The 18,938-nt window shown below is 40.6% G+C and overlaps 1 protein-coding gene across 1 annotated transcript in view; it reads right to left on the reverse strand.

The window, feature by feature from the left end:
- Positions 1 to 474: 474 nt before the first annotated feature.
- LOC129011784 (guanylate cyclase soluble subunit beta-2) overlaps positions 475 to 18,938 on the reverse strand; it is a 58,445-nt gene continuing 39,981 nt past the window's right edge. The window contains exons 8-14 of the mRNA XM_054446970.2: positions 17,956 to 18,172; positions 14,251 to 14,571; positions 10,587 to 10,733; positions 9,853 to 10,001; positions 3,727 to 3,881; positions 653 to 804; positions 475 to 572 (exon numbers count right to left, since the gene is read on the reverse strand). Coding sequence (XP_054302945.2) covers positions 475 to 572; positions 653 to 804; positions 3,727 to 3,881; positions 9,853 to 10,001; positions 10,587 to 10,733; positions 14,251 to 14,571; positions 17,956 to 18,172 — 1,239 coding nt within the window. The remainder of the gene's footprint in view (positions 573 to 652; positions 805 to 3,726; positions 3,882 to 9,852; positions 10,002 to 10,586; positions 10,734 to 14,250; positions 14,572 to 17,955; positions 18,173 to 18,938) is intronic.

Here is an 18,938-nt window from a genome sequence, read left to right on the forward strand (position 1 = left end):
CCTGTTACCGGGTTTCCCCTTCAGGTCAGCACTACCGTCTTAGCCAGGCTGTAGCTAAGGGACCCTGAATGAGTGGGATTGATCAGCCTTGCAGCTGATGGAGACCTCGCCATTGGATTCCAGCTTCTTTTTGGGGGTACCATAAGCCAAACAGTAATCTCTAGTCCAGCTTAGTACTGGGTTGTTTTACCCTAAACTCCCACCCTCTTGTCATTCCTGGAGCTGGGTGAGTCACAAATTTTGTCCCTCATCCCAGTTTTGGAAGCTAGAACAAAATGTGGAAGGCAAAAGTTTCCAGCATGCAAGGGAAGCCTGTGCTAGAGCCTGAGCCTCTGAGGCTGTGGAGCAGAGGAAACACTCACAAATCATTCCCCAGCTACCAGAGAGCTGCATGGGAAACGCCCAGAGAAGAACCTTGAAGACTAATGTATGTAGAACTCTTCAGCTGGATCTATCAGCCCAGCTCAAAGAACATCATAATAACCAGGATGCAAGAGAAGAGTGTTCAGGGCAAGATGGTTGAACTGAGCCCTGGAGCTTGGTGGTGGGCAGGGACGCTATCTGTGTTGACCGTGCAGATACTAAATATATCTGAAGTGGTTAGTGGAAAAACTACTCAACACTAATGACAAAGCTTCTTTTTTTTGCTTACCCTTGTGATCAAGTGGGGTTTTAGATCTCCCCATGATCTCATCCTCTGTGGCATTCAAGTTCTGGATCAAAAAGTATGTGGTCATTTTCCCTTTACCTTTCACTTCGATTTCACCCCTCTCAATGATTTCAAACCCTTGATTTTTAAAGGCTCTGCACAGAGAAAAACAATGCATCAGATATCAAAGATTGTGGGTCTGTAACTCAAGAGTTGGCTACAATGCAAAGGGCTACTCAAGAGGAAAAGTCCAGGACACAGGACACACAACAGCAGGGGAGGGAAGATCCCAGACATCCACCTGCTGAAGCAGGACAGAGGCCTTAGGGAAAGCGAGGATGAGATATTCTGAACAGGACGCCAAAGGCCAAAAGAGAACACAGGGACTCACCAAAACCCTCCCAACCCTGCCACCAATTTTCCTCCCTCCAGCTCAACCTTCGTATGGGCATCTGTCACGTTTCTACACACCATGCTGTCAGTGCCCATGTGAACACCACCTTTCATGGTTCTGCCACGTAAGACTCTTGGGTATCAACACTCTTCTTTCCATCTTCCCCAAGTGCACCATATACCCCATGCTTGCTACTATGCTCATCCTAACTACACAAGCTTTCTCCACCATAATTTCTGTCTGCCAAGGAACTGAAGAGGAGGACTATAGGGTAGGGACCATGAAAAGAGACAGAGCTACGGGGTAATTACAAATGTTTCCCTGTTTATTTATTTACTGGCCACCAAGTGATGTTGGAGAAAAGCCAAAGAACCACTCAGACCAGTGAGGATTCAAATTCATGACCACCTGCCTCAGCACTCCATCGAGACTTCCCTTGTCCTTGGCCAGGTTGGTAGAGAGTTCAGACCTTCACCACACTCCTCATGTGCCTCCATTTGGCATCTGCTCCCCTCACTCATATGCTGGTGGCTGTGCCTCCTACTTTATGCCCTGATTCATCTACAAAATTACATTGATTACAGGTGACAGCCTGTGACTTCTCACCCCATGACCACACCATCCTGTCCCCCAGTCTCCAAGGATGAGGTATCTTTCTTGTCCAGGGGCTCCTCACCCATGCCCCCTTCCCACCACCTCTGGGCCTCGCTCCATTGGCCACCCCATGCTTATCTTCGGCTCCCATTCCATTTGCCTTTCTCCTTCTGCTTTTCAGTGTGCTTATGTCTCTTACATCCTAAATAGAAGCAAACAAAACAGCCTCTCACCTGCTTTAATCTCATACAAATTTTCTCTTCTTTTTATTCTTCAGCCCAATGTCTATCCCACCATTCTACTACAATCACTTTTGAGAATGTCCCCAAAACCTCTAGTGAGTATTTTTCAGTCCTTTACTACATTTGACATTTTTTTCAATTCCTCCTTCCTAAAGTCATCCACAAGAGTGCTTCTCACCCTCAACTCTCCTGGTCCTTTCTGAGTATTTCTTCTCCTGTCTCTTCCCTGGGCTCCTCTTCCTTCTGTGCCACTTAAATGTTGGTTCTGCACAGGATTCCAGTCTTTTCCCACTGTTCTTTGCACACTGCATCCTTCCCTGGGTTGATCTCATCAACTCTCATGACTGTAATGACCACCTATGTGTTGCTTACTCCAAGTCTGGATCTTCAATAACTCAACTCCATCCATTTTGTGGCACTTCTAGCTGAATGTTCCACAGTTCCTTTGAACCCAATGTGTCCAACCTAAACTCATTGTCTGCCCCTATGATGTGGGATACTTCTCATTTGTCCCATTGCAGATGGCGAGGCCACCATTCAATCCCTAGTCACCCAGAATGGAGACCTGGGCTCCTCCCTTCTCCTCCCCCATTTCTAACTACTTTAGCTGGTTTTATTTTCCCCCATATTCCCACCACTAATGTTCTGATTCAGACCAAACTCCTAACAGGTCTCATCTATCTCATTTTCTGGTTCTCAAATATGTCCTTTCAGGGTCTCTAGAGTGGTCAGTGTCAAATAGGACCCTGACCCTGTCACTGTCTTCAACCTCACATTCCTTGGGGGCTTTTCCTCACCTACGGCATAGGGCCCTTGCCCTTCAATAAGGCATGTGCAGCTCTCATCGCTCCTGCCTCATATTTTCCAATACAGAAGAGCTCGGGTGTTTATAATTCTCTGCACCTATTCTACATGTGAGCCTCTACCCACTTTTTACTCCCAATACCCCAATTTTGGCTAAATTTTACTCTGGAACTCCTTGTTCAAGATTCAGCTCAGGAATCTCCTCCATGAAGCCCTTTTCTACTGGGTCAAGCACCCTTGCCCTGGGCCCTCATGGCACCCCTGGTGACTACCTTGAGGACAAGAGTGCAGCAGTTAAAGGGGGACACTGAACTCTGACTCCGTGGGCTGCATCTGGGCTATTCTCCTCCCTAGCCTACCTGGTCCTGAGGCAAATGATTAACCTTTTTTTGCCTTTTCTTTCATGTAAATAATAATAATAATGTATCTTCACAGAGCTGTTGCAACTGTAAATGAATTAACATATAAAAGAATTTAGAATAGAATGTGGCCGATTTTAAGTGCTCAAGAAACTGTAAGTATTGTTTTCTGCACATATTTATCATTGTACTTATCTCACTTTAAAAATAATCAACCACAACTTTTCTTTTTTCTTCTGCTAGACGAAAGGTCAGCACACTTTTTATATAAATAAACACCAGATAGTATATATTTTAGACTTTGTGTATCATATGGTCTTTGTTGCAGCGATTCAACTCTGCCTTTGTAGCATGACATCAGCCATAAACAATATGTAAATGAAAGTGCATGGCTGTGTTCCAATAAAACTTTATTTACAAAAATGAGCAGCGACTAGATTTGGTCTGTGGGGTTATAATTTGCTGTTCCCTGAACTAAACTATATGCTCCTTGAGAGTAAAAACTATGTTACAGTTAGAAGCGCAACTAAATTTATTATCTGCCACAATATCTTCTGTAAGCCATTGAGACATGGAAGAAAAAACATGAGTTTCCTGCACTACCCCAACCCACGGCTGCTAGGCACTCTGTAAGCTCTAGAAAGAGGGAGGGACAAAGGAAGGCATGAATAAATGGAAGGCTACCTGTAGGCTGTGGGACTGAGGTGCACTTTGTTGGGAAGCCCAAGACTTTCCATCCTAGAAGCTGTGTTCACAGTGTCACCAAACAAGCAGTACCATGGCATCTTGTCTCCTACAACACCTGCTAAGACTGGTCCAGTATGGATCCCCACTCTGATCTGTACAGAGACAGCATCACTGAAAAGAGACCATCTAATACTCTTGATTTTATTTGTAAGTTGAGATACAATTTACATAAAATAAAAAAAACAGATATTAAACTGTTTAGCTCCATGAGTTTTGACAAGTGCTTATATCCCTGTAACCACCACCCAAAATAAAATGTACACTAGTTCCATTACCTTGAAAAATTATTTTGTGCCCCTTCTAGTTAAGCTCTCTCCCCATCTTCTTCAGCAGAGATAACTACATTCTCATTTCTTCTTTTATTTTTGAGATGGAGTTTCACTCTTGTTGCCCAGGCTGGAGTGCAGTGTGATCTCAGCTCACTGCAACCTCCGCCTCCTGGGTTCAAGCGATTCTCCTGCCTCAGCCTCCAGAGTAGCTGAGATTACAGGCGCACCGCCCCCCACCATGCCTGACTAATTTTTGTATTTGTATTAGAGACAGGGTTTCACCATGTTGGCCAGCTGGCCAAGCTGGTCTCAAACTCCGGAACTCAGGTGATCCACCTGCCTCAGCCTCCCAAAGTGCTGGGATAATAGGCATGAGCCACTGTGCCCGGCCTTTTTTATTTATTTTACCAAAGAATGATTTGCCTGTTCTAGAACATCACATATGTACAATCTTATAGTATATACTTTTTTATATCTGGTTTCATTTACTCAACATAATGTTTTTGAGATTCATCTATATTGTCTTACATATCAGTGGTTCATTATTTTTATCACTGAATAGTATTCTATTGTAAGAATACACCACATTCATTATCCAGTCTCCTTTTCATGAACATTTAGATTATTTTTCAGTTTGAATCTATTAAAATTAAGGCTGCTATAAACATTTCTGTACAGATATTTTTGTAGACATGTTTTCCTTTCTCTTAAGTAAATACCTAGAAGTGGAATTTCTGAGTCCCAAGGTAGATACATATTTAATTTTATTTTTTAACAAAACAAGCAAAAAAAACTACCCAGCAATTCTCCAAAGTTGTTTTACTGTTTTACATTTCTATCAGCAATGTGACACTTTCAGTTGCTCCCATTTTCACCATCATTTGGTCTTCTCATGGGTGTGAAATGATATCTCACTGGGGTTTTAATTTGCGTTAAATTGGTGACTAATGATGTTAAGCACATTGTCACACACACATTGGCCATTCATATATTTTCTTTTGTAAAAAGTCTGTTCAATTTTTTGCCTGTTTTAAAAATTGAGCTGTTTGTCTTTTATTGTTAATGTGTATGAGTTGTACACATATTTGGATATGCAATATGTATGTATTACAAATATTTTTATCAGTCTGTGGGTTTGTGTATTTATTTTCTTTAATAAGCAGAATGTTTTAATTTTGATGAATGTATTCATTTGCGTGGGCTGCCATAGCAAAATACCACAGGCTGTGTAGCTTAAACAATGGAAATTATTTCTCACAATTCTGGAGCCTGGAAGGCCAAGATCAAGCTGTGGGCAGGGTTGGTTTCTCCTGAGGCCTCTCTGCTTGGCTTGTAGATGTCCACCTTTTTGCTGTGTCCTCACATGGTCCTTCCTCTGTGCACATGCATTCTTAGTGTCTCTTTATGTCCAAATTTCATCTTCTTATAAGGACATCAGGCACATTGGATGAGGGCTCACTCTTAAGGCCTCATTTTACTCAGTAAAGGCTCTAGCTCCAAAGACAGTCATGTTCTGAGGTACTGAGTACTAGAGTTTCAAAATAAGAATTTTGGGCAGGACACAATTCAGCCTGTAACGATGAAGTTTATCATTTTTTTCCCTTCATGGTCAGTGCTTTTTGTGTCCTATCTAAAAAAAAAAAAAAAATCATTGTTTGCCCCAAAGTCATGATGCTATTCTTTATTTCCATCAAGAAGCTTTATGATTCTAGATTTTATGTTTAGATTTGTGATATATATCAAATGATTTTTTTGTATATGGGGTACAGTAGAACTGAGGTACGTTTTTTCTTTCCATATGATATTCAATGATAACAGAATCATTTTTTTAAAAGAGGTTGCCTTCCCCACTCAACTGTTTGGTGCCTTCGTCAAAAATCAATGGACTAAACGTGGAGTCTATGTCTGGACACTCTGTGCTGCTCCAGTGGTCTGTCTATTCTTTTCCCAATCTCACTCTGTATTTTTTTTTACTGTTGCTTTAGAATAAGTCTTAAAATTAGTTGTGTACATCCTCAAATTTTGTTATTTTCTAAGAGTGTTCAGGTTAGTCTAGATTCTTTACATTTCCATATAAATTTTAAAATCAGCTTGTGAATATTTTCTAAGAAGCCTGCAGGGATTTTGATTGGTATTCTACTGAATCTATACATCAATTTGGAGAAAATGGACAGCTTAAATATATTGAGTTTTCCAATGAACACGGTATATCTCTCCATTTAATTAGGTCTTCTTTAATTTCCCTAAGCAATATCTTATTGTTTTAAGCATAGAGGTCATGTATATCTTTTGTTAGGTTTATTCCTAGAAATTTAATTTTATTTTCTTTTTATTTCATTTTCAATTTTTTGTCCTTAACATATAAAAATTTAATTAATTTTCCTGTATTTATGCTATGACCTTGCTAAACTCATTTATTAGATCTTGTAGTTTCCTGTAGTTTGTATAAGAGTTTCTAGGTGCACCATTATTTGTTCTGTGAATAATGATAATTTTATTTCTTCATTCATTTCTAAACTTAATGTCTTATATTTCTTTTTCTTGCCTTAGTTCACTGGGTAGGGTTTTTGGTATGCTTTAACTAGAAGTGGTTGTCTTTGTATTTATTCTGCTTGGGTTTGCTGAGCTCTGGATGTGTGCATTGATATCCTTCATGTTGAAAAATTCTCAACTATTATCTCTTCAAATATTTCTTCTTACCCATTCTCACTCTGTTCTCATTCTAGCATTTCAGTTACATATATGGGAGTCCATTTGATATTGTCCTATAGATATAGAGTGTCTTGTGCCCCTTTTTTATCCTGTTTTCTTCTTTGCATTTCAGTTTGGATGATTTCTATTTCTCTGTCTTCAAATTCCCTGATTTTCTTCTCTATTGTGTCTAGTCTTTGTTAAGCCCATAAAATTAATTCTTTATTTCTGATTTCTGATATTATAGTTTTCTGTTAGGTATAGATATAGATGTAAATATAGACAGTATGTATGTATTTCCCATATCTTCACACTTGTTTTGCCCCTTTTCTTATAGACCCTTTAAAATATTTATCAGACTTATTTTAAAGATTCTATCTGATAATTCCAACATCTAGGCTATTTCTGGACCTGCTTCTATTGACTATTTTCTCTATTGGCTATCCACTATGTTACCACTTTCTTGTTTCTTCTCGCATCTCATATTTTTCATTATTTAATTGAATGACCTATATTGTGCTTGAAAATACAGTAGAGACTGAAGTAGATAATATTTATCCCCCAGAAAATGTTACATCCCTACAGAATTAGGCTGCTGAAATGGGCAGTAAGTAAATCTAATCCTTATTTGAGTTGGGTCAGGGCTTTTCCAGAAATATTGGTAGATTCCATGTACCACTGGTTTCAAATATTATGAAGGCTGAATCAGAACTTTCAGTACAGGAGAGCTTAGAATCTGAGCACCAGCAAGGCTCTGAGGACCTTGAATGCTGTACAGCCAATCCACAGCTTTTGGAGTTCTAGGAGATCTCCTTCTGCATTACATCCCAACAGTGAGATTTTCAGAAGTCTCTTTGCTCCTCAGTCCCACCCTGGCTCTCTGCACCTTGGGAAAATTTTCTCTGCCATTCCTCCTTGCCCTCATACTTCAAAAGGTCATCATAGTGTACTTGGTGAAGACGAAGAGTACTTCAGTTGAATTTCTCTCACTAACTCTCTTACTCTAACATTAGCCTTTAATGGGCCACTGCTTTGCATTTGGGAAAGGCCCCAAACACCTCAGGGACTTGGGAGTTCTCTCAGCTCTCCTCTCCTGTCCTAGTTTTTGGCTGACTAATCCCCTGCACTTGGCCTATGAGGAAGAGTTGGTAGATGGGTACAGATTCTGTGGCTGGGACTCTTTGTCATTCTAACCTGTTGTTTCAGCACTGTGACCATTAAAAATCCACTAAAATTTAGACAGGCTTATCCCTACCCTCACCTCTGGTGGATTACTTCTTCTGCTGCCCTGCCAGGATTGAATGCAATTATGGGTGTATTCTCTTTGAAAGGGTTTGTCACTTCCTGGAATTTAGTTTATTTTGATTCTTTTGCTTTCTGGTGGGGAAGAAAAAAAACTGCTAGCATGGGAACAACAGTCTCTTACAGCTTTCTACATCCTAATCAGATTGCTTGTTGTTTTTACTTGCTAGATTTTCTTCTCCTTGAAATAAAATTATAACTTTCTCTAGGAAAAGAGGATTCTCTGAACCCTTCAAAGCACCTAGTAATACTATCTCATACATGGATGGATCTCAGTAAACGTATATTAAAGCTATATGAATAAAAGAATATCTCAGTGCAAAATAATTGCACAATTCTGTTAAGAGAGAAAGTGTTTCCAGTTCTTTCCCCTACATCCTTGAATAAACCCATATGATATGCTGTTTCTGGTGGACATTTAATGATGCTCCTAATTATGTCCATAGTCTTACCTTGGAATTGCTAACATCCTTTCCTATTTTTTTCTTGGTAAATCCACCTTGAGAGTTTCCCAGAATTCATTGTCTAATTTCATTCTTATTGGTGTAGCATTATTTTCATCTCTGGCGCTATGCCCCTTTCATACACACATGCACACACACACGCACACACACATGCACACACACACACACACATGCACACTACGCTTTCCATTTTTATTTTTTCACCAGTGACTTACACAAGCGTCCTTTAACTGAAACATTTATCTCTTATCTAACCTTCTTATATCTCTTCCCTCATTACCTCTCATCCTGATTTTTTATTTATTACATTGGATTTTTATTCCACTGATGCACACTGTGTATACAATGAGTCATTATGGCAGCTGTCTTGTTCTTGTGACTGTCTAAGGCCAGCTTTTACTTAGAAGACTGCAGTGGATGCTGTAGTCATGATCTGCACTGTTTCTCAGCTTCTAACTCACCATGGTCAGAGTGAGTGCAGCAAGTTTTCAGAATCTCCTGTAAAAAGGTTATAATGTGGAAAAATCATATTCCATCTTATAATTGGCTTTGTTTATTTTGAATGGACTATTTAGTTTATTTTGAATTTATGACTGATATTAGCAGGGGAAACATCTAGAAATCAAAGGCAGAGAGACGCCGCTGTCAGCCATCCCAGGAGCATTAGGATCTGCTGAGCCAGCAGAGGAGGACATTCATTTTTCATCTCCAAAACTGCTCAACTTTTAGAGTGCGAACAAACTTCCAGACTTGGAAATGTACTTTTCTGTGAGAAAGGCGGGCAGATGTCTCGCTAGTGGCCACGTGGTGGAAGGAAAGCCATTCTGAATATCTTACAGCATCACGGTGCCTGTCCTGCTGACTGCAGGCAGCTTCACACCTCAGCCTGAGTTCTGAACCTGTCAGATGGCATGTTGGAGACACAATTTCCTAAGCAGGAAAAGTTGGCTGCTCACTAAACCTGAACCACTTGTTGAAATGCTTGAACAAAAAAGCAGGAATTATAAATGAGCTGGTTTTTAAGATGGATTGAGCCCTGCTAGGTAAATAGGAAGAACTGCTCAGCATGGTCCTAAATTACCGACAAAGGAAGCTTGCAGTCAATCGTAGGAAAACCTTGAGCACCGCAGCCTCCTCTGAAATTTGAGAAAAGTTGAGACTACAGTAGCCTTAGGAATATCTCTATTAGGGACATACGCAAGAGAAGAAAAGGGCTAGGATACATTACCCATTTTAATGACGGCAACTTACCCAGTAATCACCTAAGCACATAAGCAGAATTCTACTTTTGTGTGTGAGATGTTTGGCATTAAGCCAAGTACTCAATTGCTCTCTACCTGGATGTGTTCTCCAGTAACAGGATCTATCACTTCCTTTGCAGAAATTCTCATCCCCAAGGCAAAATTAGCCACTCTTTGAGCATGGCTTCCAAAAGGCACTGGTACACCTCCTACCACCATATAAGCATCTCCTATTGTTTCTACCTGTCAGGGAAAAAAAATAGGTATTCAGATGGATTCCTTCATGCACTAAACATGTCACTAGACTTTTTTTCATTTTCCATATATAGACAAAGGGACTATACTAAAGCTGGTGATTGATTCTTTGCTAAGGGTATGAGGAGCATGAGAGAGGAGGTGAGAAGGAAAAGGACTCAGGAAACAACCATGAGAGAGCCAAAAGGCCTTTCTGCTTTTGGTGGAAACAAATCCCAGAAAAGAGGAAGCTCCTGGGGTAGTCATATGATGCTATATACGAGATAACACATTGTTTGGATTCAATTTTCTGCTGAATTTAGGAGTAGGAGAACTACGCTCTACGAAAACATCTGACATCTAAGTGCCCCTCAAGGGCACCAGAGTGCCATCTTAGCATTGAGCATTGTAAAAAGAATTCCTAAAAACTAGAATTCCTAAAATACTTCCAATTCCTTTTCAGCTTTTATTCTGACCCCACACTCATCCACACCAAACCCCAGACCAGTGCAGACAGAGGCATAGGGAGACTTAGAATCAAGCACTTGCCCTGCATGAGCACACCGTGAAACACCCCACACTTTACAGACACTTACTATAGACCGCGTGCACACTGGTTAATCTGTCAAACTTGGAGTACATGGAGTTCAGCATGTTCACTATTTGTATAGGTTCACAGGCAGTACAGATGTTAGTAAATGTCACTACATCACTGAAAAGAATCGTGCAGCTTTTACATTCTCCTACAACAGAAACCAGGTATCAGTGAGAAACAAGGAGCTCGACTAATAAGTCCATGAATTCTGGATTAAGAGGCCCTGTGAGAATCAAACCTGCCTGTGCCTTGTGGGAAAAGGAGCTGGATGCCATTCCCCATTCAGCATCACCCAGCACACGTTTAGTGAGTGCCCGCTGCAAGCTAGTCATACCAGGAGAATCATATCACAGGGGGCAAGCAGACCAGGCCCTCGCCCCCAAGGAGCCCCCAGTCTATTGAAGGAGACATAAAAGTGAACAAATGCTTCTAGTAAGATGCGACCAGTGCTGTGGGAGGACAGAAAGGACCCCTAGCAAGTGGGCCAAGCAGAGCCTGAGCTACAGGAGACCTGGGGACAGGGCTGACAGAGACTGGTCACTGTGAAGTGGTGGGTCCCTGTCTTTGTATGGCAGGAAAGCTACTTTGTCCTGAACACTTGCTCCTAAATCACGCCCCTGATTCCACCTTTGCCCGCATTCATGCTGACTTCCACATAGCAGCCAGATGCCCTGTTTAAGTCAGATCTCCCACTCTTCAATCTCAAATCTGTCATGACTTCCATCACACTTAGAATGCAACCCAAAGTCCTGACCATGGCCTACAGAGGGGACCCCCCTACCTCTGTCCCTGCCACCTCTCTGTCCCCATGTCCCTCTGGCTCCCTCCACTCTGGCCACACTGGCCTCATGGGGTTTCTCCAGCATGCCAAATGCCTCCTGCCTTTGGGCTTCTACACCTAAAAAAAGAGGCGTTTCCTCTGCCTGACACTTTTCTCAAATATCTACGGGGCCTGTTACTCACATTTCAAATGTAACCAACTCAGTGAGAACTCTCCTGACCACCCTGTATAAAATAGCCCCTAGACTGGCTATCCTCTTAGCTTGATTGCCTTCCATCCACTCCATACACATGTGACATTATATATATATACGTGTGTATATATATATATATACGTGTGTATATATATATACATGTGTATATATATATATATACGTGTGTATATATATATATATACGTGTGTGTATATATATATATACGTGTGTATATATATATACATGTGTATATATATATGTGTGTGTATATATATGTGTGTGTGTATATATATGTGTGTATATATATACACACATATATATATATATATTTTTTTTTTGAGACAGAGTCTCACTCTGTCACCCAGGCTAGAGTGCAGTGCAGTGGCACGATCTCAGCTCATTGCAACCTCTGCCTCTTGGGTTCAAGCATTTCTCCTGCCTCAGCCTCCCGAGTAGCTGAGACAACAGGCACATGCTGCCATGCCCGGCTAATTTTTTGTTATTTTCAGTAGAGACAGGGTTTCACCGTGTTGTCCAGGCTGGTCTCGAACTCCTGAGCTGAGGCAATCCGCCTGCCCAGCCTCCCAAAGTGCTGGGATTACAGGTGTGAGCCACCGCGCCCGGCCTGATATTCTGTATGGAATGGTTTATTTGGTTATTGTCTACCTCCCCATTAAAATACAAAGCTCCATGAGATGGGAGACTGTCAGTTTAGATCTCTGCCATATCCCATGCACCTAAAGCAGGGCCTGGCACATAGTAAATGCTCAATAAATACTGAGTGAGTGAATCGATGACTCCTTGAACGCAGCCGGGTGCCTTCTTTGTTAGTTAAGCCTCTGATGGTAATTTCCCCTTTGTGGAACTTTCCCTTCTCCTTGGCTTCTGGCCTATCATCCTCTCTTCATATTCCTCCTACCTTTCTGATCTCCTTGTTTTATATCTTTCCTTGGCTTCTCAACCTTCTTAAGTACTAGATATTCCCTAAAGAGTAATACTCCACTCTCTTCTCACTTCCTGTCCTCTAGGTGATCTTATCCACCATTCACAGAGCCCATGATTAACCCTGCCCACATTGCAATAACTCCCAGATGTATAGCTCCACACCACAATGTTCCTATGAGCTCTCACTAAGATTCCTACCACTGATCATGCTATGTGGAGTATCCCACAGACATCTCCAGCTCAATGGTTCTAAAATGGACCTTATCATTCTCCCCCAACCCTGCTCTTCTTTCTGGCCCTGTCTTAGGATAAAGCATCCCATTTTTCCATGCAAGAAGCCTCAGATCCATGCCTGCCTCCTCTGTCTTACCTTCCCCATCTGGTCAGTGAGGAAATCCTGCTGATTCTTCCTCAGGCTGCCCTAGTTCAGGCCTCTACCATCAATGAGCTGCGCCCTTATGGGCTTTCAGCCCCGCCTCACGCATTCACTACATTGCAGCCAAAATCGGATTTATGAAACTCATCATGTCACTTCCATAATAAGAGAAGAAACTTCAATGAATTCTCACTGCCTACAAAATAAAAGACTTTTCCTTAATAGTCCAGATTCATCACTGCATCACCTGAACCCCACCCTACCCACTCAGCGTCACCAGACCCCACTTTTCCACATACCCCATGCTCTGGGAACATGCCCCATGGTATTTATTTGCACATTGCCTTAACTTTGCTCTTACTAGCCCATTCTCCGGAAATGCCTTTTTCCTCTTTGCTTGCTGAAATTCAGCCTCAAGGCCCAACTCAAGTGTCACACACTTTTGAGAGGTGCCTCTACAACTCCAACCCACCCCCTATCTCTTTATCTCCTGACATCTATTTATTATTAATTTCCCTGTCCCCATATTGCCATAGCACCTTATGTGATGGAAAGAGTATGGATTTTGGAGTTAGATGGCCTTAAAGCAGTTAGTTTCCAGCTGTTTCATTTACCAGCTGTGCTGAATGTCAATTTGCTCAGCAATATGGTATGGATAACACCTCCCTCATAGAAATGTTGAGAAAATTTAAAGAAACAGCACATGTAAAATGTCTAACACGGATCCTGGCACAATAATTGCTCCTTAGTGCAAATTAGTTTCTTTTCCTTTGGTCATTTCCACCCCCATTAATTTATACTGCATATCAAACTCACAAGGCTGTAAACTCCTCTGTGTCCCCAGATCTGGAACAGCACCCTGGCACAGAGTAAGTTCACCAGGCGTGTCTGGTGAATGAACAGAATCCCATGACAAATGGAAAGTGAGTTCAGGGTAAACACGGCATCCCTGCCTCCATAAATAGTATACTGTCCCAGAATGGTCCTCAGAGGACTCTTATGATTTAACCAGTGTGCGAGTGTATTATTTCTAGTTATAGTTAAGAACCCTACTCACTGTCACTGAGTAACGAGGCCAGTCTCAGGACACAGCCTTAAATTCTTAGAGAATTTAATATGTGTGTAGTTGACAACCATTTTTATATAATTCATATTTCACTCCTGTATTATTTTTATTATTATTATTATCAATGTAGAGAGAACAAAGCTGAGAATGTGCAGGTGGAGTAATAACCCCAAGATCATGTCACTTACAAGTGACAGAGCCAGAATTCAAAACCACTTCTGTCTGGCTTCAAAGCTTGTGGCCCTGACCTCTAAGACATACCACACTCTGCTCAGAGGACCCTGTGCAGGAGAGGGTGCCTCACCTGCAGCCACCTTTTTGCCCTCCCTCAGCTGGTTGGCCACATGTTTGGGCAGCATGGCACAAAGTAAGGTCTCTGTTTTCTTCTTTTCAATGGCCAAGTGCTTGGAGAGGACCCGTAGCTCCTCCTTCTTCCTTTCCAGCTGGTTGGACAGCTCTATCTCAGCCAGCCGCTGCTGGTTCAGGAGGATGAGATCCCTGGTGGTGTCGTGGGGGGCGATGTCAGAAAGATGCATATTGAGTTCTTCCAGCTCTTGCAGGCTGCGGAACTTTGGAGAGCACAGGTACACCATGCACCGCATGGACTCCATCCAGATCATCTGGACTTGCCATCATGGAGAGAAATGCAACAGTAGAGTATGTCACCAGTAGGGGCTGAGAAGAGCTCACTGGACAACCAATCATCTCCCACACTGTGTGCTTCTAGCCACTGCACAGTCACACTCTTTCTCTTTTACCCAAGGTCTATGAGACTTTACTCATCTCCCCTCTTTCCCTAGCAGCTCTGTCCATTGCCTACATTGAAGTGGCTCCCATCTATCAATGGCCTCCATGCTACTGATGCCAACACAAGTTTCTTGGCCTTTTCTTTACTCAGCCTTTCTGCTGTTTGATGATGTTAACCGGTCCCTTCTTCCTGAAATCTCACTTCCTAGGACTTCTCTGACACTGCTTTCTCTCTGAGATGTCCCCTAATTCTTTGAATTTTTATTTACATTATTTTAATCTCATTCCTTAAACGTTAGTTTTCCTGAGGGTTCTGTCTTGGTATTCTCATTTAGCATCACACAACTGCATCCTACACCATGCTGACTGAATCTGAATTTCCAGAGAAACCTTGCTTCCTGAACTCAATATGTGTATTTCTTTGAAAATAGATATGTTTGTTATGTTATTGTAAAAGCAGTACACATTCATTGCAGAAAACCAAAAAAGTGAAAGAAAATAGTAAAAATCACCCATAATCATACCACATGGATAATTACTATTAATATTTTGTAGTATATCTTTGTTTTACAAAAAAGAGGGATTATATGGCATCTTCTTTTCATAATCTGAATTTTTCACTTAACATATATAACATATTCTTTCATAGTATTAAATATAGATATGCATCTTAATTTTTGCTGGCTACCTTGCTCATACTGTATTTTATTAAATAATAAGCTAGTATTGATTATATTATATCTAGCTTATCATTGTATAAACAATATTGTGATGAATAAGCTTGAGGCAGTCTTTGTGTATAATCATGGCTAGTTAGTTTGTTAAAAGATATATTCTTAGACACGGGTTACTTAGACAAAGAATATGCTCATTTTTAAGGCTTTTGATACATATTGCCAAAATACACTCTAGGATGATTGTGACAATTAATGCCTCCATGAACCGTGTTTTTTTTTTTCTTCTGTTCTCCCTATTAGGTATCTGTTCATGGCTATCTGCACTGAACTCATCTTCAATCCCCTCCACAAATCTTCTCTTTCTTTTAGTTCCTTCATTACATATGTAGTTAGTCCCTACGATGAGCTAGGCACACCGTTTTAAGCATTGAGGATATAGCAGAGACTCAAACTGACAAAAATCCCTGCCTCAAGGACATTACATTATGTCTTTTTTTCAGTTAATTGCACCTTCATCACCCAGTTACCCAATCAAGGAAGCTAATAATTATCCTAACGATTCTCTTCCACCCCCTACATCCAGTCACCAAGTCCTGCCTTAATTATCTTGTGAGTCTATCCTCCAATTGCCACCCCAGTGCCACTGCCGGAGTTTAGCACCTTAGAGTTTCTTTCCTGTACTCCAGAAGTAGCCTCTGTCTGGCCTCCCAGGATCCATTTTCTCTACACTCTGACCCATCCTTCACACACCTCCAGAGTGATCATTCTAAACATCAAATCTGATCATGGCAGACACTTCAACATGTTTCCAGCTGCACGATAGAGTTCAAGTCCTCATCTTGCCAGCCTCCTCTCCTATCACTCCACTCTACACCTCACTCGGATTCCCAGAACATGTCATTCTCCCCTCGGACATCCCCCGAGTTCTGCCTGTGCTTATCCCTGGAATAACTAAACATCCCTCTAATCGAAAGACAGCTCAGAATGTGTGCCCTTTCATGGCATATACAAAAATTTGCTCAAAATGAATCAAAGACCTAAATGTAAGAGCTAAAACATAAACTCTTAAAAGAAAACATAGAAGAAAAGTTTCACAACATCAGATTTGGCAACAATTTCTTGGATATGGCACCAAAATCACTGGCAACAAAAGAGAAAATAGATAAATTGGATTTCATCAAAATTAAAATCTTTTGTGCATCAGAGGACACAACCAACAGTGAAAAGGTAACACACAGAATATATTTGCAGATTATATATCTGATAAGAGGTTAATATTCAGAATGTACAAGAAATTCCTACAACTCAACTGCAAAAGCAAACAACCCAATTAAAAATGGACAGAAGACTTGAATAGACATTTTTCTGAAGAATAAATAGAAATGGCCGTTAAGCACATGAAAAGATGCTCAATATCATTAATCATTAGAGAAATACAAATCAAAACCACAATGAGATCCCACTTCACACCCATTAAGATGGCTACTATTTTTTAAAAAGCAGATAATAAGTGTTCATGAGGATGTGGAGAAATTGGAACACTTGTCCATTGATGTCCATGATGGGAATGTAACATAGAGCAGCCACTATGAAAATCAGTATGGAAGTTCCTAATTTTAATAAATTAAAAATAGAATTACCATATAATCCAGCAATGCCACTTCTGGATATATATTCCAAATAAATGATGGCAGGGACTCAAAGAGACATTTGCACACCCACATTTGTAGTAGTATTATTCGCAATAGCAAAGTGGTGGAAGAAATCCAAGTGTCCATTGATGGGTAAATGGATAAAGAAAATGTTGTATATTCATACAATGGAATATTATTCAGCCTTAAAAAGGCAGGAAATTCTGACACATGCTACAATATGGATGAACTTTAAAGACATTATGCTAATCGAAATAGGCCAGTCACAAAAGGACAGGTACTGTATTATTCCACTTATATGAGGTATCTAGATTTGTCAAATTCATAGGAACAGAAGGTAGAATGCTGGTTACCAGGGAATTGAGGAAGGACAAACGAGTTATTGTTTAATAGGCAGAGTTTCAGTTTTGCACAATATAAAAAAGTTCTGGAAATGGATGATAGTGAAGGTACAACGTACAATGTGTGAATGTGCTTAATACCAATGAACTGTACATTTAAAAATTATTAAAATGGTAAATTTTCTTATGTAAATTTTACTACAATTAAAAACAAAATGTGGGCCCTACTAATAGTGAGTTAGATGATCATGTTGCTACATAAAATACAGACATTAATTTAATACCAATAGTACCTCATGCATTCTGAAAATTTTAGTAACATATCAGAATTTTTAAATTACATATTGTATGTACTTTAATAATTATGTATGTAACTATATTACATATATTGTTTATGTCTAAACCAGAGATGGTTGAGGAAATAAAATATATTCTTTACAGATCAAGTCAAGTGGAAACGTCAGAAAAAAGAAAACGTGTTCTCAACGTCGCCCCTACCCCACTTTTTAGGAAATTGGAAAACTTTACCTCTTCCCTTTCTGATCAATCTCTCAAACAGGCGGGGAGCAACAGGAAAGGAGTGAGTGATTACCTCGAAGTTTGAGTGTGGTCTGACTTTGCCATGCTACAGGTATCATTTCTCTTCGTGTCTTCAGGACAAATTGACTGTTGATAAATTTGCGGATGCTGAAAATGTTGAAGGTAACTTGAGGATGAATGATGGAGAAATACTCATCCAGTTGAATCTTCTGGGTTTGGAGTCCTGGTACGTACTTCTGACTGTTCACTCCGGCTTGCTTCACCCGTAGCTATCCACAGAGGACAGATATAAGACCAAGGAATAGAAAGCAACACCCCTCCCCATAAACTTCCCCTTGGAAATAACATTCTAGCCGTGTTCTGTGGCTCACTATCGGGAAAGGGGGTCAGTAATGGAATCAACATCATGGAAGTAATAAATTTTTTTGAAACAATCAAATCTGTGCTAATGTCTGAAAGAGAAAAGAATAGTACAAGAGTGCTGAGAGGCTTATTTCTGACTAAAGAGAAATGAGGTTACAGCTCTCTATTGGGCTAATAGTTCTTCCCTCGCTCTCTGAGACAACTCTCTCACTCTCTATCATTTACTAATGAAGAAACTAGCAAATTCTATAGCATTGGATATATCACCCAGGCCTGGGTGAAGAAATCCATCAAGGGGGTGGGAGGATACCTTTCACTGCTATCTCCAGTGAACACACAGAAGGAAGAAGTAAAATAGGTGTCCTTTAAATGAGTTCCTAATCAATTCAGTTGACATATATTTTATCCATGGAAATGGATTAACAATCAAACTTAAATAGTTATGCTCACAACTCTCACAGAGCAGTGGCTTGACTTAGCATGACCCCTTCCCCACGTTCAAGATGCAGAATGTGAAGCTGGGTGGGATGGAGACATACATGGTGGTCACAAGGATGGGAAGTGTTCATGGGTAGAATTCCACCCTATTGTTGCTACTGACTGTGTTCTGTTGTCTCTTTATGTAGTGAATTTTAGCGTCACTTCCTTTTCCCCTTTTTTCTAATGGTAAAC

Source organism: Pongo pygmaeus, chromosome 14 (genome assembly GCF_028885625.2).
Source record: "Pongo pygmaeus isolate AG05252 chromosome 14, NHGRI_mPonPyg2-v2.0_pri, whole genome shotgun sequence".
Classification (NCBI taxonomy): Eukaryota; Metazoa; Chordata; class Mammalia; order Primates; family Hominidae; genus Pongo; species Pongo pygmaeus.